Source organism: Podarcis tiliguerta (assembly GCF_965153285.1).
Source record: "Podarcis tiliguerta genome assembly, chromosome: 17".
In the NCBI taxonomy this organism is placed as follows: domain Eukaryota; kingdom Metazoa; phylum Chordata; class Lepidosauria; order Squamata; family Lacertidae; genus Podarcis; species Podarcis tiliguerta.
The window spans coordinates 5,555,290-5,579,068 of NC_139550.1; the positions used below are offsets into that span (position 1 = coordinate 5,555,290).

The 23,779-nt window shown below is 39.9% G+C and overlaps 1 protein-coding gene and 1 long non-coding RNA gene across 7 annotated transcripts in view; one reads left to right on the top strand and one right to left on the bottom strand.

Moving 5' to 3' along the window:
• The window catches only part of LOC310667911, a 101,759-nt gene extending 91,488 nt beyond the window's left edge, over positions 1-10,271 (top strand). For both annotated transcript variants that reach the window (XR_014506402.1, XR_014506403.1), the window contains one exon: positions 9,779-10,271. This is a non-coding gene — a long non-coding RNA (uncharacterized lncRNA). The remainder of the gene's footprint in view (positions 1-9,778) is intronic.
• Positions 5,099-23,779, bottom strand: part of PAX5 (paired box 5) — a 251,538-nt gene continuing 232,857 nt past the window's right edge. For all 5 annotated transcript variants that reach the window (XM_083420377.1, XM_083420378.1, XM_083420376.1 and 2 more), the window contains 2 exons: positions 18,112-18,198; positions 5,099-5,418 (listed from right to left, as the gene is read on the bottom strand). In XM_083420377.1, coding sequence (XP_083276503.1) covers positions 5,342-5,418; positions 18,112-18,198 — 164 coding nt within the window. In that variant the 3' untranslated portion in view covers positions 5,099-5,341. The remainder of the gene's footprint in view (positions 5,419-18,111; positions 18,199-23,779) is intronic.

Below are 23,779 nucleotides of genomic sequence, written 5' to 3' on the forward strand. Positions count from 1 at the left end.
AAATTTCGGCGCCAGGGCCAAGCATGCTGCATGGCACCCATGGCCCTGGGCACCCACAGTAGGGAGCAAGCCCTGGCGCTGATGCTCAGAAGTAGGTCTCATTAGGTTCAATGGCCCTTGCTCCCTGGGAAGTGGGTGATAAACAAATTTTGTATGACTCCTCTGGCCATACAGTTTGAATTGTTCAATTTAACTAGAAATAAAGACTAGTTGGCTAAAGTTCTTCATGTGCTAAAATTCCAGATTACCTGTTCACACTCCCCTTCCCCTCCATTTTATCTTTTTTTTAAAGCACAGGTTAAGAGAACTTTTTAAACTTATATATTGACTGCCCAATTCAACTGAACTGTGCTTTGTTCCTGATTTTACCCCCAGGTAAAAAATGCTATAATTTTTCACAGATAAAGGCTTACAATGGTGCCAGCAAAGATGAAGTATGGAGAAACATGGACTTTTAAAACAGCACCCAGTTGTTTCTGGTAGTAAAAGCTAACATTTGATGTACCACTTCTTAATTTTTTGAAATATTCTTAGAAATCAGGAAAAATAATTTCCCCTTCAGTTACAGATGAAACTCTTATTTTCAACCCTCTCCTTGCTTTCATACAAAAACAATGAAAGTTAGACCTAAATGTGTTTCTCTTGAGCTATGAAACTGAATGGTCACACATAGGTTTGTAGATCAATTTTCATTCCAGCTAGCAATGAGCATACTGAATCAGACAAACATCCAGGAATTGCCATGCAGGCTTTTGATACTGAAAATGTCACTAGTATTATGCAGTTAGACTTGTATTAAAATGTGTGTGCTTTTTATACTAAGGCCTCTTTAATTTTGTTACTGTATTCTTGAATCCCTTTCATATATTATAGTTCTAAAACAGGGACCAATAGCAATCTATAATGGAAATGAGGAATTGGGCGGTGAAAGTTTTATACATGCATCTTATTAGACAGCAAATAGAATATGGTAAATGCATGAGATATGGCTTTTGTTGGCATGCCTACCTCTGGAACATATCCCAGAGGTCCTCTTTGGGACTAGAAGGCATTACACAAAATCTCATCCATCTCACAGTTCTGCACCGTTCTTGTGAACTCCAGGAGGGCTTGAAGTTAATCTACTGGTTATGTGTGTACTGTATATTTAGTTTGTATTACCAAGTAGCATTTTTTACATCAAAATGTTGAAATAAGAAATTCTGATATGATCAACAGAAAATGAAGTTTTTCTTCAATAGCTTATTTGAAGCGAAAGATGCAAAAGGGAGTTGCAATTTTACAGGCTAAGGGACAAATCGAAGTTTCAGTGGAGAAATAGGTCTGGCAAATATGTAAAGAGCAGTGGTGGGAGGGTCTGATTTGAAGAAGAGCACAGCAGGTGGGTGAGGGGGGTGCTTAATCGTTCACCCATTATCTCTCTACTGCACTTCTCTCCAATAGTAATTTTTCTCATAGCCATAGCTAACACCTGGAACTTTGACTGGGGAAAGGTGGCAGAAGGAGGGCAAATCAGGAAAGACCTGGTGGATGTGGGAAGGGCTAAGAACTTAACTCCCTGTGAAGTTCTCCCCCCCCACACACACACATTTTAGATAGTTAGCAAGGCCCCAGGATCCCAGTCAGACATCACATTTCATCTTAAAACAGGACTCAGAGCTGCTGTTCTTGAAAGTGATGGATTGCCTGAGAAGCAGTGCAAAAGCATGTGGTGCTGAGCATCACTTACAGGTCTACTCATTGTATTGAATAGGGCTTTCTCCCAAGGAAGTGGATATAAGATTGCCTAAGTAATGCAAAAACAAAACAAAGAAATTGAAATATTTGTACAGAAACGACACACATGTCAGGCAGCCACATGAAACATTCACTAACACCATTCAACATTTATTCCATTGAATTCTGTGAAAAAGGAGCTATTTCTTCCCCTGTAATTTTCTTTCTTTAGACAGGCCATCACTGGGTCATAATTATTATTTTTTTAAAGAGGAATAAAATGACTGTTTTTTTGAGTTAAGGGAATTTTATGGCACCACAGTTGATTGATGCCCATCTTTTCCACCATTTGTAAACTTCATTCTGTATGGATTGGGATGCTTGGAACATTAAATAAAATGTCAAAGAACTATTAGTTCCTTTTGGGGGCAGTGTTGAAGATGAGAATCTAGACACTTCATGGTGTAAATGCATTCCTAGTGAAATTATGGCAGCTTCAGATTATTTTCTTTTTTCACTGTATGTTGTGTTGTTTCCAAGGTGCCTTGAGAAATGTGAGCAATTTAGGTATCCCCTAATGACATGACTTCCGTCACAGCCTAGTTTTAGAAAGCAGAATGCTGTAAACCTCATTCACACGTGTAACCGAAGTCTGAAAGGGAATCTGGTTGACAGTAAGGGGAGTGGAATGCTAAGAGAGGGAAGGAGTGCCAATTGGTAAGGCCAATTGGTGGATAAGAGGAAGATGAGACAGACAGTGAGAGGAAGGGTACAATGAAATATATTTATTTCATTGTAGAGACTCGAGAGCAGACATGCTTAGGCAGGACATTAGAATTACAACAACTGTGTAGATGTTACTTGCCTGCACTGGTGGGTGGGTTCCTCAATTAAATAAAAGTTCAAGCTTCAGAACTTGAAAGGATGAATTCTGGTCTGGGTAGATTCTAACATAAACTATGCCTCTTGCCCGCTGCCTATCGTTCCATGGGTGATGGAGAAGAGTCCTTCTGCTGTCCAAGTCGGTAGGTCATGGTAATCGATATGTTTGAGAGAGGTCAGGACTAAGTGGAGTAGCCGAGGGACTGGCCTTTAATGACAACCTGGGGAGAAACCTTGTAATGGACCTTGGGGGTGTCACAATGTGTTATGCTCATGAAGAGATTCACATGATTAAAGGATCAGTAGTATGGTCACAATATTGGCTCTGCCCCTTAAGTTGTGCAGCTTTCTGGACACACACACACACATGTCCATGTATCAAGCAGGGATGTCTACATGGGAAAGCCCATGTGTGTGGACTTCAGAACATGTAACCTGATCATGTGGAAGAACCTGGCAGTGTGAATCAGCTCTAAGTTGGATAGAAAAGGATAATGGTGCACATGTCAAGCACAGTTGCTAAGAACAGCCAACACTGCCACAACATTCGATTTGTGCACAGTGGTAGAACTTGCAGCAGTCAAAAACAGTAAACCTAAGTGATTAAGAGGCTTAACCAGTCCTTCTTCCATATCAGAGATCATAACTATTTTTATCAAGCCTTAGAAATTTTGTAAGAATGTTTGAGGAAGGGGCATAGCTCAGTAGTAGAGCACATGTGCAAATGGTCTTGAGGTAAATATGTCACATTTCCAGGGTGGATATACAAAGGCTCCCTGGAAGACTGCTGCCAGTCTATACAATAGTGAGCAAAAGGAACCAGTGGCCAGACGGTGATGGAAGGTAGTTTTCTAAGTTCTTAAGAAATAAGCAGATCCAGAGTGCGGGGGGGGGGGGGCAGGCGAAAGGAACAGACTTGCACTAGGGTTTTGTTTCAGGGGTTTTGTTGGGAGAGGGGTTGTTGTTGATATTAATTTTTTGTATCTTCATTTTTATATCTTTTTAGAGTTATGTGGGAAATGTTCAATTTGGTTGTTTAGTTTTTGATTTGTTTATTGTTTATGACTACTTTTGCTATGTTTGTAATTGTGCACTTTTTCATGTAAGCAGCCTTGAGCATGGTTTTAACTATGGAAAGATGGCATACAATAAAATGATTGATTGATTAAGTAATTAATTAATTAATGCAAAAGGGGCTCTAGACGAGGTCTGTAACCTCCATGAGTTCTAGTTATCTTAAGATGTTTACACACAGGAGGAAATTTGATTTATTGTGCATTTACAGCCGAACCTATCAAATTTGCTGTTTCTGAAACAATATGTAAACCAAAACATAGCTATTCTTAGAAATTTGCACTAATCTGAATTTTGTGGTGTAGTTCCTCAATCAGCATTTACAAAAGTGCATTTTAGAGGGAAGTGTGAATAAAAATGAATCTATTACTGAAAATAATATACAGAAAATTGCTTGCAAACTGTGTATTAGTCAAAACTGCATATAAAAATATGAAATTCACAGTAAAATAATGAATTTTTACACTTTTTTTGAGGGGAAAAAATTTGCTACAAAATGTGGAGGACTAAATTTAATATTGGAGAAATTGAGAAAACCCAAACTGACAGATCCTTCCATCCCAACTCAACACCTAGACATTTGGGTCAGGGAGCTGATCAGCCTTGGACCACTGCCCCTTTATTAATGTGAAGGGAACTTTAGTGTAGCTTTCATAGTGGCCCCCAGTTACCACTGTTTAAGCAGTTTGGAAAAAGTACCACCTTAAATTTCTGCAATTGCAATATACATAAGGCTTTCGTTATATGGAATCTCTTCTGGAACATTTAGCTAAAGCTACAGCCACTGTGTGTGTAACTTCGCTAATAGTGACTGCAAATAAGCATAAATTAATATTCAGCAGTTAAAATGTCACTAATTGCCCATGTCTGTCATTTGCTCACATGTTCAATGCCAACATATGGTTCATATATGCCCACATGACCACCAGATTTGAATTATGTATCAAGAAAGAACAACAGCCCCAGAAATAGCCACAATGAATGTTAACCTGGTTCAAAGTTGGTTTAAAGCTTACTGAATTCTTGGAGTCAGTGCACCAGTATCAAAACACATTTTCCCACTGTATTTTAAATTCCTCATTTGTCCCTTGTTGCTGTTTATGCCATACCACTCCATAGTAACACAAAGAAGTAAGTTATTTACATTGGTGCTTTGTCATTTGAGGGGACCATTTTTCCCCCCTTAATGCCCTCTCCCTAAAATAAACTTCAACCCATACAGTCCATGTTGAATCACGCATCCTGTTACAATGCACATTAAAGAGAGACATTCAATGGAGGACTGCTCAACATTTAGAACTGCTTCGGTTCCCCTGACATGGTCAGGAGAACCAGAGAACCAGCTAGTTAGTCCAGAAGCAAGAAGACTGTGCGTATCACATGGCTACTGCATCTTGCAAACCACAGGGAATGTCAGCAAAACTGATTCTTTGTTTGCTCTGTTTTTTTTATGGGAGATTCAGTTAAGGTCACTAGAATTTCAATGATTAAAAACAGTAATAAGCAGTTCACCTAGCTGAAAGAATAACATTCCAATTGTTGCATGGGTTCATGCGGGGTATTTTCTCTTATCCATCCTCGTAGTCCGATTTCTGCAGTTACATGCTAGGTGGTTCCAGTTGTGTCATCCGGCATAATGTGTTCAATAAGTGCTTCTTGGTTCCATGTGTCAGTGGCGGTCATAAGCAGCAGCGGCTGCTGGAGGGGCTGCTCCTCGGGCTGCAGCGCTGTAATAGTAAGGAGAGCCTAGAAGAGAAGAGATGCCGTGGTGTAAATCACAAATCTTCAGAGGTGTTACTCATCACCAAGCAAATGAAGGAGTTAGAGAAAGAGTAACAAAGCCATCCTCCTCAGTGTCTTGTCCAGCACCTAACATATTACTTAGTCCATGTTTCTCAGATCAGAGTGTAAACACAAGGTGCCAGGAAAACCTACAGGATAATACAGTGGTGCCCCGCAAGACGAATGCCTCGCAAGACGGAAAACCCGCTAGACGAAAGGGTTTTCCGTTTTTCGATGCGCTTCGCAGGACGAATTTCCCTATGGGCTTGCTTCGCAAGACGAAAATGTCTTGCGAGTTTTGAGATTTTTTTTCGCTCCCCACCCCCTTTTTCTAAGCCGCTAAACCGCTAATAGCCTTTTAGCAGCTAATCCGCTAATCCCTTAAGCCTTTAATAGCCGCTAATAGCCGCTAAACCGCTAATAGCGCTAATCCGCTAATAGGGTTGCTTCGCAAGACGAAAAAACCGCTAGACGAAGAGACTCGCGAAACGAATTAATTTCGTCTTGCGAGGCACAACTGTACAGACAACTGTAGCATATACCCAGGTGACTCAGTAGTCCACACTTGTCCCTAGAGCAGCTTGCATACCTACTCAGAGTGGGTGGGTTGATTTAAATTAGTGATAGGCCAACTATCCCTGTTAGCATGGCTGTGACTGGGCACACCCAATTTTTTTTAAAAAAAAGGGAGGCAGAAGGAAACAGAGGGCAGGCAGGGGAGGAATGATGGAATGGATCTTCAGCCTCTGTCTTCCAGTCTTTTTCTTCTGCCTGCTTCTGGCTCTGTCATTGTCTGAGCTACTTTCACTACCTTTTGCTCACACCCAGTAAGCGCTGTCTCATTCACTAGAAGAAACAATCTGTTTTGGTCAACTTGGGTTAGCTCATTATATGATTAAAGATAAAGATCATGAAAATTGACAGTATATTTGTATATGCCTAGTTATCACTACAGCAAATAAATTGTATTTTTAATCTCATTTTTAAGTTAGTGTTTTTAAAGTAATGTTTAGATGTCAATTTGAAAAAAAGTTTTAGTTTATTTAGTTTGATTGAAGAATAAAAAAACAAGATGCAATGCTGCTAGAATTTTAGGGGGCTTTTTGGTCAAATGGGCTCCTGGCCAGTTCCCTCAGGCTGTGCTTTTTGTCTGGGCATTGCCTTCTGTCTGTGACTGCATTTCAGGTTACACTGAGAAGCTCCAAGGTAGATCATTGGGCTTAAGGGACAGCAGATTCGGCTTAACAGCTGCCCCATCCCTAGTTTGTGCCTGCTTTTTGTGATGAAGGCATGCATCAGCAGGCCTTGGTTATTTATTTGTTCTTAAGTAAGAGTCCACCCCTTACAGAGTTTCAGTTTCGGAATGTGTTAAGCAATGGCATTGTTCAGCATGGTGCAGCAGCAAAATGAGCAAAGCATATGTGATTGCCTCACCAGGAGCCCACACACTCACACATTCCTTTTAAACCCTGGTTTTGCCTTGCATGATATCTGAACTAGGCCACGGTCAAACAGAAAACAAACAAGTTCCAATAGCCTGGTACAGATTCATAAGATCAGGGTAACAGTGAATCATACAGAAATACCCTGAAGAACAAAAACAAGTAAACAGCACAAGAATGCGAACTAAAAGAGGGTACCTTTGCTTAGAAAGTACTTGATAGAAAGCCTGCCCCAATGCACTAGCTTTCCAAATGCAATGAGATTTTTGCATGAAAGTGAATTCAAAATACACCATCCTGGGACGCCTATATCCCATGCTTTTTTCTGAACAATAAATTGTCCATAAGAAGCAGACAATAAACATGGGAGTTAGATCTGGCAGCTTAATAAATCTCTCACAACAGAAGCGAAAGATGTTCTAGAGAGCATGATAATAGTGTGTGAATGTGTGTTCCACATTCTTTTTTTTAAAATGACTCAAACTTTCTCAGAAGCCTGTTTTCAAATCAAAACATATACATCTTCTCCATACTGTAAAAGCAATGAAATTGCTAACCAGCAAACCTTCCCTATTGTAGAGGACTCTACTGACAGTTTTAAAGGAGGAGAAACAGGGAGAAATCAATACTATAGTGACAGACATCATGGAGAAGTCACAAAGTTCAAGACATGTGTAAGGGACCAATATTTCAAACAGATGAGCTTGTGAAAGGAGACTAGAGGCACCGTTGCACGGCACTGATGAAAAAGACTTTCTATATAATACTTAAGGGGAGGCAATTGGCACATATTTCAAAACAGGAAAGACCTTTCATCAGACGGCATGCTTGCCACAGTAGGGGCAAGAGTAAATAAGTAACGTCTTTCCAAGCATTCCTTGAGAATATCTGTAATAAACTGATCTGTGCTCATTGAGAACGTTCTGAGGTTTCCCTGGATGAAACCTCAGAAACCAATGCAGCAATACACTTACTGCAGAATGTGCTGCTACAAAAGCAATAAGGTTCCTGTTGCAGAAGCCTATGCAACATTATATTTCATAGGTTTTTTTTAAGCACCATACTTTGAACCTTATGGTTTTGACCCCACCTTAATCTTTTTGTTTGTTTGAAGTATTTTTACATGGCCTTTCAGGTCATACAGCACTCTCAAGGTGCTGTACTCTCAAAAGTATAAAATACAAATTTAACAATAACAATTCAGTCTTTTAAAAAAAATTAAAAATAGCAGCCGTTAAGTTAAAAGCCCAGACCAGTCTTTAATTAATCGTTTCAAAATGGATCCAAACAGCCAGGTCTTTAGAGGAGAACTAAACAGAGCCACACAACCCACACCCATTTCCAAGGTAACGTATCCACCAGGTCAACAAGGTGGTTACTCTACCAGATCAGAAACCAGACACTGGCCAATAGTTGTCCAAAATTTGTTTGCTTTTTAAACATGGGTCTAACCAGGAGCAGTCAGCAGGATATGGCTCACCTGACCTGTAGCCTGTGTCACTGCTTCTTATCAGGAAATTGAATGGGGTGGGGAGGTGGTGTGCAAGTACTTTGGTGGAACCAATTCAGTGCTTCCACCGGTGTGTTTGCACTGCATCGACTACACTGCCACTTTGCCCCTTCCCCTCTACCTCCTGGAGTAGCAACACAAGCAGCAGGAAGGCAGGTGAGTGCCACTGCCCAGCAGACCACCACTGACTCTAACTGCTTCCTCTTTGAGGGTAGTGGGCACTACACTCAAAAAAGCATTAACTGCTTCTGAGGTTCATGTGGTGAGTTCTATCCTGACAGATTAATTTTTAAAATAACCACAAAGGGCCTATAGGGTTCTCTAGGACAGGTTGTAGTTCTCAAATCTCCAAGAATTGTTTTGCATGTCATCAGGCTGTGCAGATTTATCTGCTGCTGAAATCTATCCAAGGCAACATGATTAAATGGGACCCTAGCTACATCCCTCTCTGGCTGGTAAAACAGGGGTCAGAAGAAATGTGAGTAATTTTTATCTTTAAAATGTAAAACAAATCCATCAGTCTCCAAGGACCACAACTGCTTTCCCACCTCTGCAGGTATGTCAGTGGACAAAAGCAGTGGTGGTTAGTGCTCATGGGGACTGGAAACGCAGGTGGCAGGTGGGGACTGGCTGGCTGCAGACTGGGGTTGGCGGGACAATGCTCCGTTCACTCGAATGGACCAGCATCCACTGGAAAATAGATCCAGGTGGGACGGGAAGGAGAGAATATAACATTTTAGGCGTGTGGTTATCTGTATCTAGTATCAGGGTTCATGTACTCTATCTTGTTTGATACTCAAGTTAACAATATGTGTGAATGAACTATTCTGTATTAACTATCACAAATATAATTTTCAGATCGCCCAGTTTTGCATACATAATATATTTCAATGAGACACAGTTGATGCATTCAGCTGGGAGGCATCAACTGATGAGAGATTAAGTGCACATGAGTAAAATAACTATCAGAAGCATGTAGCCATAGTCATATTCACTTGAACAGAACTATCCCCTGTTTGCCTCTGTGCTTGCCTCTATCAGCTTCCACACCCAGAAATATTTGTTTGAACTTTATTTTGACACAGCAGTTGGTCTCAGTCAGGATCAGAGGTTTTTTAGCAACTGACATTTGAAAAAAATAAAATGAGTAAAGACTAGGAAAACAGTATAAGAACAACTGCCTTCGGATGAAAATGATTCTATAGGCCACAATTTTTCCTTATTTTCCAAATTTGACCTTCTGTCTCATTTCTTACATGTGATATTTTTAACATAATCAGACTATTAAAATATAATTTTTCTCCGCCGCTCCCTGACAGCGTTTTATATATCTCCAGGGTTTGACTTTTCCCTCCTATTCACATTTCTGTAGTGAAATCAAAAAGGCCTGCATTTAAACTGAAAAATGAAAACTTCACATTGCAAAACATTCACTCTTTCACCCTGTCATTACACTCTCCTCTAGAATAAACTTGTCCATTCTTCTGTCATTTTTCCCTTTAATTCATATTATCATCAATTTATTTCTTGACACAGTCATTTCTGGCTCATACTTGTTCTCTAATCCTTTTATAGAAACCCATAGAAGTACTGATTCTAATCCTAATTGACTGGTTTCAAACCTTTTCACCTCATATGAAGCCATGCCAATATTGTCAATCTTGTGACCCCGTCCTCTGTAACAACAGCTATATATATAGCTCAGGTGTAGCCAAAAGGGAGCCCTGTCAGGCTCACTTACATTTCACAATGTGCACAAATCACATCAGTTCAGAAGAGAGAACAGTGCATCAAACAAGATCTGCCATGATCAACATCAAGTCGAAAGTAATGAGTGAAAATGGTAAAGAAGTTATTACAACAAACCAGCATGAAATTGAATCATTTTTCTTCATTAGACTGTGTTGCTATTATCCACTTTTAGCATGTTTGTATTAAGTAGACTTTAAACACGCAAGCTCGCTAGGCTTCAGTGACTGAAACCTCTTGGGGTATGTGTGTATATGTGTGTGTGTGTGTGTGTGTGAGAGAGAGAGAGAGAGAGAGAGAGAGTTCATAAAAACCAAGGCAGCCATTATTATTTCAGTGCTTGTATGCCATACATAGTTTTCTCAAATATTTCTAAATTCATAGCTGTGTCAAGTTAGTAAAGCTGGACATTAAAAACCAATAAAGTCAGGCAATAAGATCTAATCATTGCTTCTGCAGTACTAGGTGTGTCTGGTGCTGTACAAATGTAGAAAATAATTCAAGACCTTGCTTGAAAATAACATAGACTACACAAAGAAGAGAGTATGCAGTGGAAGCAAAATACAGAGGGGGAAATGTGGTTAAAATAAAAGTACGATTTTAGTAAATGCGTATGCATAATTCAAGGCTAAATTCAAATTCCTAGGCTTGAATTAGCAGGCCTGATTGCTTCAAGCAAAGTTAGTTTAAAACCCCTTAGGCTTCAGCAACACAATTGAGCATTTTCTTACTAGAATCTGAAATGAATGAGCCTGTGAGTTATGACACATGGCAGGTGCCAGTCAGGTCATTTAAGAAGCCACAGGAAGGCGCTCATATACCACAGTGATGGGTTGCAGTCAGGCCCTGCATAGTACAAATAGTATTATGCTGAGATTACTGACATCAGCAACATGATTTATGTCATCTTTAGATGTTCTTATAACTGATGTGCTTATCAGATGACATTCCAAATAGTGAAGTAAGGAAATACATATCAGAAGTCTGATTAGATTGCTTCAGTTTGATCCATCTTTTGCTTGCTGTAGCCCTCAAGTATGGCATTCAGAAGAACAGGCTGGGGAGTAAACAATGCTATGGGAATCTATCACACTCATTAGAAAAGTTACTCGAAGACAAAAAACATATTAAAGCATTTCTGGTCTATGTATTAAAATAATTGGTGGGGAAGGGAGGGATGTGTCTGCACTGGTTGAGTTCAGCTTTATCACAGATAAGTGGGAAGGCTATGTAAAATATAAAATTCTAAATTAAGGGTAGCATTTGTCCTTCAAAAAAATTATTTGTTGTTTTCATGAAATGTCCTATAACTGAAAGATAATTGATAAAATGTTCAGGTGGGGGGGGGGAATGAAATTTTTGGCTGGGCATAGTGTGTGTGTGTGTGTGTTTGTAATATTTAAATTATATCTTGTTCATTTTACAACCTCCTATTGTGGGAGGAATTAGAAATGAAAATTATCCATGCAAAGCACAAAGAGCAATATTTTGGGACCCATTGTTCAGAACAGAAATTAAGTGAACAATATTGGTCTGTCCCATTTGTACAACACTGTTTCCCCAACAAGATCATGATCACCAATGTAGGTTATCTCTTCTATTTTCTCAACCCTATAATATGTCTGAAAAATAGTGACCTGCCAAAGTCTATTCAGTCTGCAATTCTATATTTATATGCCCATGAGTAACCCACAATGAGACTTATTTGTGGGTAGACATAACTGGGACTGTGCTGTCAATGAGCTTGCACTAAATGTAGGGATTTGAAGGCAGGCATCTAAGGCCTTATCCACATTTGAGCATTATTTAGCTGTTAACCCACTTTTCCCCCATTAGAATGATACTGGATTAGTCCATACCCAGATTTATTGGAATTAGTTTATGAGGTGCAACTTCAGTCTTTCCTGTTCATACCAGTAGGGTCTTCCCTTTGGTCAAGGTTCCTCCTTCTAAATTGTTAATTCTGTTATGCCAATTTAGTACCAACAGGGCATGTGCACAAATAGATAAGTGTGTACCTTTGTTTTGTTTTGTTTTGGGAAATGAGCAAAAGCATACATTTAGGCAATTATAAATTCTCAGCACACACATCCACAGTTTTTTGGTTTTGTGCAAACTTAACAGATCAGGAGAGAGAGAGAGAGAGAGAGAATGTAGTTTGCCTTTGCACTTTTCTGGTGTTGTGCAAATCTGAAGGATTAAAAGAAATATGTATAAATGGGACTACACTTCTTTCAGGAGCATGCCATAAATCTTTAGCACAGCGAAAAAAGAAATGAAAAGCACCATTTTCAGTTTGCTGCCCAATATCTGGTTATTATTTTTAAATGTGGTTTACTTGTGCAGGGTTCTGGTTTTGTGCAAATGCGTGGGATGAGAAGAAAAAACAACAACAAGGCTATGCTCCTCCATTCAGGAGTGAGCCAGAAAGTATTACAAGAACAGCCAGGAAAAAAACATTGAGGAAGTACTGGACATGGAAAGGAGAGCAGCAGAGCAAGGTTTGGGATTTGTGTTGTTTGAGGGTGATGTTATGTGGACTAGGCAAATTAAATGGAAACACAAAGAGCTGCAAACACACAGTAAACAAGCCTTGCAGTTCAGCTTCAGCATTCGAATCCATTATATTAAAATAATGTTATCAACCTCAAATTGTATCAAGAACCAGTGATTTTTGTATAATTTAAATAGTACAAATCAGAAAGGGGTGATATTTTATGGAGGTCATTACAAAGGCCTTACTAACAATCTTATAACACCGTGCTATGTGCTGATGTGCTGGCAAGCATTTGCCATGTGGGGCAACTGACAGAACACCAAGTCCTGTGGCATTGCACTGGCTCTACCAGCCAGCCAAGAACACGCTTTCAATGCAACCTTGACATAGTTTATGCAAGAGTCCTAAATAAATAAGGCTTCCACATAGTCACAAGTCACCATTGCTGTAGCAGTTATTAGTTTTAACAGCAGCTACAGCCACACATGGCCAACCTTTTACCTTCTCAGCATCTCTAGCCTGCATATTTACCCTCCAGCAGTGCTAATTTGTTCTGACCACCCCCACTCCCCCGTCAAATAACTATTCTCATTTCACCCCTCTATTGCCTTTTGGGGAGACACAGGGGGCAGCATTTTGTTTGTGGGCAGTAAACAAGCATTCGCTAGAGATCTTCAAGTTTCAGTCCTTCCAGAGGCCTCTAGAAGGTAATGTACAGAAAGGAAGGCACTCAGATGCAAAATGCCCCTCCCCATAACCGTCTAGCAGATAATAAATATTGCTGAAAGTGTTTGAGTTAGCTTGAACTTTAAGCTATCTATAGGTACAACCAGATTAATTTTGTGATTAAGTATTCTGTTCAACATTATTAGGTTTCTTTTTTAAAAAAGAATCTTGTTATGATCAGTTTAGTTACAAACCTTCAGCAGGCAGTGCAGGGCAGACTATCGCTGAACATATGAATAAAATATACAGCAGCAGGGAGAGAGTCTTCAGCAATATGTAGGGAATGTTGAAGAGCCCTGGCAGTGATTACTGGTTGGATGGTTTGGCATTGCAGGGAACTATGGCCTGTCTGTGATATGCTAGCTTTTTACTTACAGGGAGTTATACAGTGGTACCTCAGGTTACATATGCTTCAGGTTACAGACTCGGCTAACCCAGAAATAGTGCTTCTGGTTAAGAACTTTGCTTCAGGATGAGAACAGAAATCGGGCTCTGGTGGCGCGGCAGCAGCAGGAGGCCCCATTAGCTAAAGTGGTGCTTCAGGTTAAGAACAGTTTCAGGTTAAGTATGGACCTCCGGAATGAATTAAGTACTTAACCTGAGGTACCACTGTATTGTTTTTCAAAGCATCCTCTCAAACTGTAGTCTAAAGTGGCACAACCCATTCTCAAGACCATACCACTTCAACTGTGCTATACATATAGACCAGGTGTTTGCCATTGGTTCCCAAGTGCTAAATAGCCAAGTAATGAGACGTCAAATTATGTACATGTGTGTGAGAACCAGCCCTAAGAGCTGCCCTCCATGGCTTTTTTAACCTCGCAGTTGACACTTCAATCCACTCTACATGGGATTATGGCTTTCATACAGAGGTTTGAAACTAGCATTGAGTAGAGTAACGAAACGGTAATAGGAAACAGCTTCCCATTTGGGCCGTAAGCAACAAAAAGACCCTTAGCTCTAGCATAGTAAATGGCAATTTTGTAATGTAAAAAGCAGTGCGACACAGAATGCTATAGCCATCAATTACTCCCAAAGGATTTAAGGGCAAGGAATGTGATGGGTAGAGCTTAGGTGGCTCAATTACTTAGGGACTCAATTACTTAAAACAAAGAATCTGAATTTTAAAAAATGACAAAAATTCAAAATTATTTCTCTGCTAGAGGTCGCACATAACAACCTTGACATCCATAAATCTGGAAGTCTCTAAGGCACAATATCTCTCTGCTAGAGAGGTGACAATTAATTGGTATTTTACTTACCTCATCCGCATAGATTATGCAGGAGAATTCTAATCACCATGTGCTACACACATGTAAGGTCAGGGTGGGCCAGACTTTGACAGTAGTATAAAATGGATGTTGCTTATCCTCCTTATTAAAGTGAGGGAGTGGATATGCTACTCAGGGATTTGCTATAGCAGAAGCCAAGGGCCTGCCAGGAGATTTTCCAGAGCCAATGGGATTCTGCCTAACTGCAAAAGTATGTTGCTGAAATATGCCATGCATACACTGGACTGCACATTTGTAAGGGAAATCAAAATGATCAGGCAAGAGATTGAGGAAGGTAGGGGAGACCCTGGAAGAAAGGTGTTGTTGTTTTTTAAGAAGCTAAACTGCTTTCTTTTATAAGCAGTTTCATAAAAACTGAAGACTATGTGGCACAAATATATTTGGATCTTAATATGGAGAAATAACTTTATTCCAGGTATATGGATTCATATACCTTATTATTCTCCCTTCAGCATTTTGCAATTTAAAAACTGAAAACAAACACTATAAAGCATAGCACGCAGCAAAAACTGATTACTGCCAATGGTTCTTAAGGGAGTTCAAATGGGCTTATGAAAAGTTTGGGTTTCCTGCTGGACACATTTCTTCTGCTGTTAAACAGGTTTTCCAGAGTTTCACATTATTTAGCAGAGATGAAAGTGGAGCAAATATATATGTTAAGGGAATGTAAGTTGAGTGGTTAATGTTCATAATAACCAGCTAATGAATGTGAGAATCTCTCTCTCTCTCTCTCTCTCTCTCTCCCCAGTCCTACCTTGGAAGTCAAACGGAATCCATTCCAGAAGTCCGTTCAACTTCCAAAATGTTTGGAAACCAAAGCATGGCTTCTGATTGGCTGCAGGAAGCTCCTGCAGCCAATCGAAAGCCGCGGAAGCCCCATTGGACGTTCGGGTTCCAAAAGAACCTTCATAAACCGGAACAATCACTTCTGGGTTTGCGGCGCTTGGGAGCCAAAACGTCAGAGTTTCTGGGCATTCGGGATCCAAGGTACGAATGTATATATAATTTTTTACCACTATTCATAAAAAGTATCAGAGTGGTTTATTCATAAAAAGTATTAGAGTGGTTTACAACAGTTATAACACCACACAATAAAAACCACATAAAAATGTTAAAATGAGAAACCATCTAGCTATTCTAAAAATATGCAGTATGCATTCATCATTGTCTGCATAAACCTGATGGTACATAAAAGTTTTCAGCGGGTCTTTTGAAAGTTGAACCAGGAGGCACTGGCTCAATTTCTATTGGCAAAGTGTTCTACAATACTGGACCAACGACATGAAAGGTTTAGTTTCTTGTTATCAAATGAGCTTTACCAACCAATGATGTTTCTGCAGATGATTTCAGTGATCAAGCTGGTATATAAAGGTCAGGAAGTGCACATAATCCTTCCATACACATTTCCCAGTAAATATACATAATCTCCAACAGCCCTTGGGAACTGTGCATTTAACAACTGAATTTTGTACTTTATACTCTTTCTCTCCCAGCTAGGTTTCCCTTAAGCCCTTCCTAAATGTTTAAATCTTCCCTCCTCTGTGATTCTCATGGTGATTGACTCCATGGTGCTATTAAGCATTTCCCCTTCCTTAATAGCAGCATGGGGATAATTTCCATCTGTGTGGTGGAAATGGGAAATGGGAGAGAAGATTTAAAAATTTCATCTCCCTGCAACACCCCTTGTGCTGCTCAGCAAGCTGAGGAACAGCTGAAAATGATGAAAAGGGGGCTGGCCTGCAGAAAAAGTTAATATTTAGCTGGAGCCCCCCCTTAAACCTCTTTGCTGCTCAGTGGAAGGGTGTGTTGTGGGCCATGTAAGAATAGGCATTGGGCTACAGGCATCCTGGGAACAGAGATTGTACACTTCTGAACATGAAATAGAAAAAAAATGCATGTTTCTTGGAAACTCTGTATGCAGACTGGAGATTGTGCATATTGCCCAGGAAATGTACAAAATTCAGAGATTATACAAATTTCAGTCACTTGCACATTTCCAAAGTTCTCTTGGAAATTATGTCTCTTGACAGGGAAATGTGCATAATTCCCACTTCATAGAAGAATTATGTGCAAATTTTCAATGAGGCCTAGTGAGTGTGCACAATGGCCAGTTGTTATGCACTTTAACTGCTCCATTTACATTCCCCTTAACTTACACACCATGACCAGTGTGGCACTCTGAAACTGCCTTTAACTCCAAAATAAATGTGGCTGAATTTGTGCATAACCAGTGTTACAAAGACAACCTGCAGGAAGACTTGGGCTCTCATGCTCTACCCTTCTCCATTTTGGCTGCAAGGAGGGGTTAAAAAGCTATTGCTCTTTCATTTTAAATTAACTACAACTTGTTCTTAAGTTCGAAGGTAAACATATTGTAGTTAATCTTAATTAACCATGGGTTGTGAAGCAAGCTTACCACAGCAAACCATAACTAAAATAACCTCCATCTTCTACAGAGTTATAGTAAATATACACCTTTCCATTTTAAACAGAATTCCTTAAAACTAAATCCCATGGAAATCAGAAAGGCTTCTGAGTAAAGTTTAAACTTACTTTGGAATGTGCTGTGAGTTTACAGATTGCTACTCAGAACAGATAATGAAAGGATGTGAAGCTATAGAAAAGTCATTCCAGAAAGTGGCCTTATATGCTTCAAAGATAATGGCATATAATGTGTAGTACTGCATGTGCTGTACTGCATTTGCACCGTGCCTTTGGAAGCATAAGTAATAAATTGTTCATTGTCAAGCTAAAATCTGGCATATTTCCATGCTCTTTCTTTTCTTGGTGACGATAATTTATATGATATAGTTCAAAGTAAGCTATACATTCTTTAGGCTAGAGGGGGCTGCACTGTCTTTTGGTTTAGTAACTCCACTGGTGTTAGCCTCTTTTGGTGCATAGCAAGTGTATAGATGTCAACTTCCCTAGAGATGGGGGAGAAATCTGGTTCCATTCACCTTTTGTGCACTTCCTGCAACAATACACAAACTGAAACATATCTATCTTTCAGAATTCACACTTCTCCAAAATTTGTGAAACATCCCTGCAATCAAATAATGTACATACAAAAGTCCATATACTGAAGTGCGCAAAAAAAATACATTAATGAAACTAACATACAAAACATATTAGGAAAAACTGCATGCAAAAATTTCCACATTGGGAGACATAAACACTAAATGCTGACAAATTCTCATAACTTTGTTGTTGTTGTTTTTTAAAAAAGAAACCAACAACACACAAACTGATGGAGAAATGTGGAGACTGCACTTTAGAATAGAAACATGAAAAGCTAAGAGAAAGTGAAAATGGTTGATTCATCCATCCCCATCACTACTCATCTTTCCCAGTTATAGCCAGTATGGCAGTCCCATGCTTGCCCCCACTTGCCTTTTGAACTATGCTGCTGATGGTCCAGTTGCAATGGGGGAAACTTACCTAGCAATCCAGGATTGGGAAATCTCCAGGAATCATTGTATGTGGAATACTGTGGATGGCTATATGGACTTCCGGAAAACTCACTCCCTGCATTCAAAAAGAAAGGGAATATTATGTAAAATTTAATAATCAAGATCAAGATTAAAGTAATTGACTGATGGAAACATATTGAATTCTAGCAGATGACTTGATAGTAAGAGACAGATTTAATAATAATAATAATAATAATAATAATAATAATAATAATAATAAATTTTATTTATACCCCACCCTCCCCAGCCAAAGCTGGGCTCAGGGCGGCTAATAACAATCAAAATAATCCAACATTCTAAAAACCTTTCATTATAAAAATTAATTAAAATCAAATTGATGGCAACCATTAAGCAAGATTCTGTGCAGATTGCCAGAGGAGGGGGTCAGGCTGCGCCCTGACAGCTCTGTCTTACAGGCCCTGCGGAAAGATGTCAGGTCCTGCAGGGCCCTAGTCTCTTGTGACAGAGCGTTCCACCAGATTGGAGCTGCGGCCGAGAAGGCCCTGGCTCTAGTTGAGGCCAGCCTAACCTCTCTGAGGCCTGGGATCTTCAGGATATTTTTATTTGCAGACCGTAAGTTCTTCTGTGGGACATACCAGGAGAGGCGGTTCTTGTTGGTAGAGCCTAATGTGTGGTGTGCTCTCCCCAGAGAGGATTGCCTGCTGCCCACACGTCTTTGGTGTGAGGCAAATACCTTTATTATTTTCCAAGACTTTTTAAACTGCTAGTGATGCTGATAGTATACTGCAGTTGCACCTGCTGTTCTTATTCTAGTAGTATTTTATCTGTGTTACAGTTGTTATTATTTTATTGCTTTAGTATTGCTAGCCACCTTAGAAATACTTGTACTGAAGAAACAGAATGAAAATCTATAAAGTTAACTGCACATATAGGCATATATGGGGGAAATACCTGTTGACCACAAGGTTGGAGACAAGCTTTCTCTAGGCATTATTTTCACACCTGAATTGCAAATAAAGTTGTTGTCTTAGATTGATTTTCACAAGCAAGCAGCAAATAAATGGAGTTGGAAGTAACTTTAATTTCCGTGTCTACAAATCCCAAATATGATTTGACAACATTTGAATATCTGAATGGCAGTGTCTGAATAAAATTCAACAGCATGAACTTTCGCATTTACCGTGTATTTGCTTTCTCAAGTTTTCGGGTTCACTATTTGACATAGCAAAAAGACTGCCTAACTAATCCAGGAAGGGAGATCTGTGTGTAGACACATACTAAGTCAGACCATTGATCCGTCAGTGTATTGTATACACTGACTGGCAGTGGAGGGTTTCATACAGGAGATTTCCCCAACCCTGCCTGGAGTTGCTGGGAATTGAACCTGAGACACATCCTTCCACCAATGAAAGTAGCCTTCACTGTGCATGCTAGTAGCTGAGAATACAAATGTGCATCTGGATGTGCCTCCCCATTCACACTGTGTTGCCTGCTAAAGCTCCTTTGAACTGGCTAGATACATCTTTTGATGTGCATTCTATACAGGGTCGCCACTTTAGCTTCTTTTCCTGTGTGTGTACAGTGGTACCTCAGGTTACATATGCTTCAGGTTACATACGCTTCAGGGTACAGACTCCGCTAACCCAGAAATAGTACCTCGGGTTAAGAACTTTGCTTCAGGATAAGAAATCAGGCTCCAGCGGTGCGGCGGCAGCTGGAGGCCCCATTAGCTAAAGTGGTGCTTCAGGTTAAGAACAGTTTTAGGTTAAGAACGGACCTCCGGAACGAATTAAAAACTTAACCCGAGGTACCACTGTACTGTGCTACTTTCCTCTTGGGTTGTGTACTATAATTTTTCTTTAGAACCATGGTTGGTATTCAACCATGTTTCACTCAGAACAGACCTTCTAAATGACTGCCCATGACTAAGAAGGGTCTACCTTCTACAGTGAGTTGAATACTAATACTACTCTTCATCTGGAAGCTACTACCTGTACTAACACAACTAGGGAAGGAGGCCAACTTTTTCTGTGCCACCAAGCAAACTAAACACAGGCCTAACCATTAAATATATGGTTAAAAATGTGTTGGTACAAAATCAGTTGTCTGGTAGAAGTTTGTGTTAGAGTAGCACCAGCAAGACAACAAGGGAAAATATGGCACTCCTCTACAGTGGTACCTCGGGTTACATGTGCTTCAGGTTACATACGCTTCAAATTACAGACTCCACTAAACCAGAAATAGTACCTCGGGTTAAGAACTTTGCTTCAGAATGAGAACAGAAATCGTGCTCCGGCCGAGTGGCAGCAGAGGGAGGCCCCATTAGCTAAAGTGGTGCTTCAGGTTAAGAAGAGTTTCAGGTTAAGAACGGACCTCTGGAACGAATTAAGTTCTTAACCCGAGGTACCACTGTATTTATTTATTTATTTTCAAGAAAGAAAAACTGGCAAATGACACAAACGCTGTTTAGTCAACTTATCTGTGTGGAATGAATCTGTGTGGGTGGGGAGGAAACTTATCCACTGGCTCCTCCCACAACAATCATGCTTTCATCATAGCTTCAAAACAGAATGTTTTTGCCTAGGCTCTGCTTGCCTGATCTGTACCCTGCATTTTTATGACCTCCATCATAGGTGCATGATAAAACAGAAAGTGCTGTAAAGGACTAGTTCACATAGTAATTTTTCACAGTTTTTTCTCCACACATCTGGGGTTGTGTAGTAAGAGGTGTGCTTCACATCTTCTCTACGAATTATTCTGATCAAGGGTGATTGGGAGGAAATTTGACATGACAGGGAGGGAACAGGTCATTTATTGATACAGATTCATGTTATCTATGGTTAAGGTATCGGCTTTGGGTACACTCTGGCTGAGGGGGTCAGGAAATTTACCAGACTTCCCATCCAAACCCCATCAAGATAGTTCAGGATGTGTCTGAAGGTGAATCAACCCTGCTTCACCACCAATAAAAATATATACTTCAAATATTAACTGGCTAAGCTGGTGTGGTCCATCTACAAGACTATTCGACCTCAGTTTAATGGGGAGCATTGCTTTTGGAAGCTGCCCCATATATCTCTTTGTAAGGTAGAAGGAACTGACGTAAGGTGTGATGTGCAAAAAATGACTCCCCATCTCCAAATGAAACTTGAGGTGTAAAGTCCCAGAATGGACTGTGACTTCAACTGAGCATGAAAATAATGTAGGAATTGTTTTTGTATGAAGTAGCACCAAAACAGGTGGCAAAATAGGTTGATTTTAGCTGTGCCAGCAAAACAAGCTCCTTCAGGGGTGGGGGAAGCATAGCTGGACTGGATAAATCAGCCCAAACTCCTTAGGAGCCACTTCACACAGAGAAAGGGGCCCTTTCACTTTATCTTTTCTGCTTCAGCCATGCTGCCAGCACCATGTGGGGAAAAGGTATTTACGTTTCTTTTTTAACTGGAAGGCAAGAACTAGATGGAATACCTAAATAAACCTGCAATGTGCCCCCGCATAAGAACCAAATTTTAAAAATATTTCAGTCTTAGAATTGGTTCTGTTAGCAAAACTGTACATCTGATTCCTTTTCCATTCCTGCTTGCTCAACTCAAACCCCGTCTTCTTTCCTTTCAACATGCAACTGACCCCCTCTTTGTCTGGGACTGCTAGTGGCTCTTTCAGATGTTGTCCCATTGGCAGTTGGCTTTAATAGCAAAGCCTATGAGATAACAAGATGTTTATTAAGTGCCTTATCTCCTTATCGAAAATGTTTGGGGCACAGTGCCTCCTCATGATATTTATTATGTAAAAGTTATCTGAGCATAGAGATACATTTTGTAAGCTTTCTGCCTTGACCACAATCACCTATATTGCTATATTTCCATTGGCAAGAAAATGTCCCAATGTATCCAAACAAGGTTTGTAACTTCTTCACTTGCAAGTTGTTTCATGCAGTTTGAAGTTACCCAGGCAACGGGGATGGGCCTCCTTGCTACATCCACTGTCTTTAGCTGAAATGTCCACCAATTGAATCCAAATCCAAATTAGTTTTCTTTACCTTCACTCAGCTAGAATCTTTTATTTTGAAAGGATTCTTGCAGCAGGTCGGAGTTCGAGACTTTGCTCCCACAGAGACTTGATATTGCAAAGTTTGCTGGCTCAATCGCCACTCCCCCCCCCCCCTTGCTCCTTTCAGACAGGAGTTTAGGGGGTTGCTTGAGAGCCTTTTGGAAGCCACTGGACCCTTCGGGACCTCAGAAGAGCCTCTTGAGGCTTTTTAGGGGGTGCAAGTCGTCTTGTTGCTTCCCCCTCTCTCCGTGGAGCTCAAGCCCGTATCTCTCTATCAAAACAAATGGACTTGCACTCCATTCTCCATTAGCAAGAAGCAAAAGTCCCCTTAACACAACATATTCTAATTGGGTATTGTATTAATTACTTTTTTTAAAAAAATCACATTGACATTGGTATATATAACAAATACTATTAAGATGTAACTTCATGTATCAGTGGGGAGGTGATCATTTTCTATATTTTTTAACCCTGAAGGCCACTCTGTCCTCCATACTGGGGAATGGGTGGGGGATCCAGAAAAGTATTTTGCCCTACAAACTGGCCTTCTTCATGAGTGGTCAGGCTACCTAATAAAGCTGACATCATCCCACAGTTAAAGAACACGTGTTCTGACTAGGGCTCAAATTTTGGTTCTCCCAGTCTCTCATTTTCCCAATCTTAAATTCAGTTCTCTGCATTTTTGCACCAATTTGCACTATATATGAAATTCTTCAGCATTTTACTGCAAGTTTCTGTTAATAATTTTTTCTATGCAGTTTTAACTAGCACACGTTTTTGCAAGCAATTTTTAAAATATAATGCATTTGTATATGTTATCTTTGCAAATGTATTCATTTTTATGCACATTTCCCCTAATGTATGAAATGTAAAATTTGGATATCAAATTTCGAAGGACATCTGTATTTCAGTTCTCCTTTTGCTACAGAAAGTGTGAATTTGATACACTTGGCTTTAAATCATTTCCCCCTCTCCCTAGTTCTGACATTGCCACATACAAAACTCAAAAGACAAATGTGTTAATCCATGGTGTAACTAGATGTATCAAGAAATGCATGGATCCCACCTACCCATTGGCTTCCCCACATATCACATGCTGGCCTTCCTTACCTTCTGCATTTCCCAAGTCCATTTTGAGTCATTAACTATAACTTGTGGAGAGCAAGGAAATGCAAAAGGCAGTGGCACTACATTACATATTTCTTTTGCTAGATGTTACTAGGGTGATAACACATGGGAAGATCTACCTAGGCCTTAAAACTTGAAAACATTTTGCTTTCCCTTGTGTGTGAAAATGTCAACTAAGTTTTTTATATGATTTTGAGCAAAATCTGTAAGGACTGTCAGAGACAAGATATTTTTTTTCAGGTTCTTGCTCCAATCCCAAGGGCTATTGCCAGTTAGGCTATGCCTACCATTATAATCACAGCATCTAAATTTATTAAATGAGAAACAAGCAAAACACATCAGCACGCACTTAAAGACGAGGGGTATGTTATGAAACTGCGGAGAGAATGATTGCTGCACTTTCCCTTTACTTAGGTATCTGCTTCTGTTCCATGCAAGGTTTGATTAACCATGTTCTACAAATTAAAGTCATTATGCAAATATTACCTCTATATCTT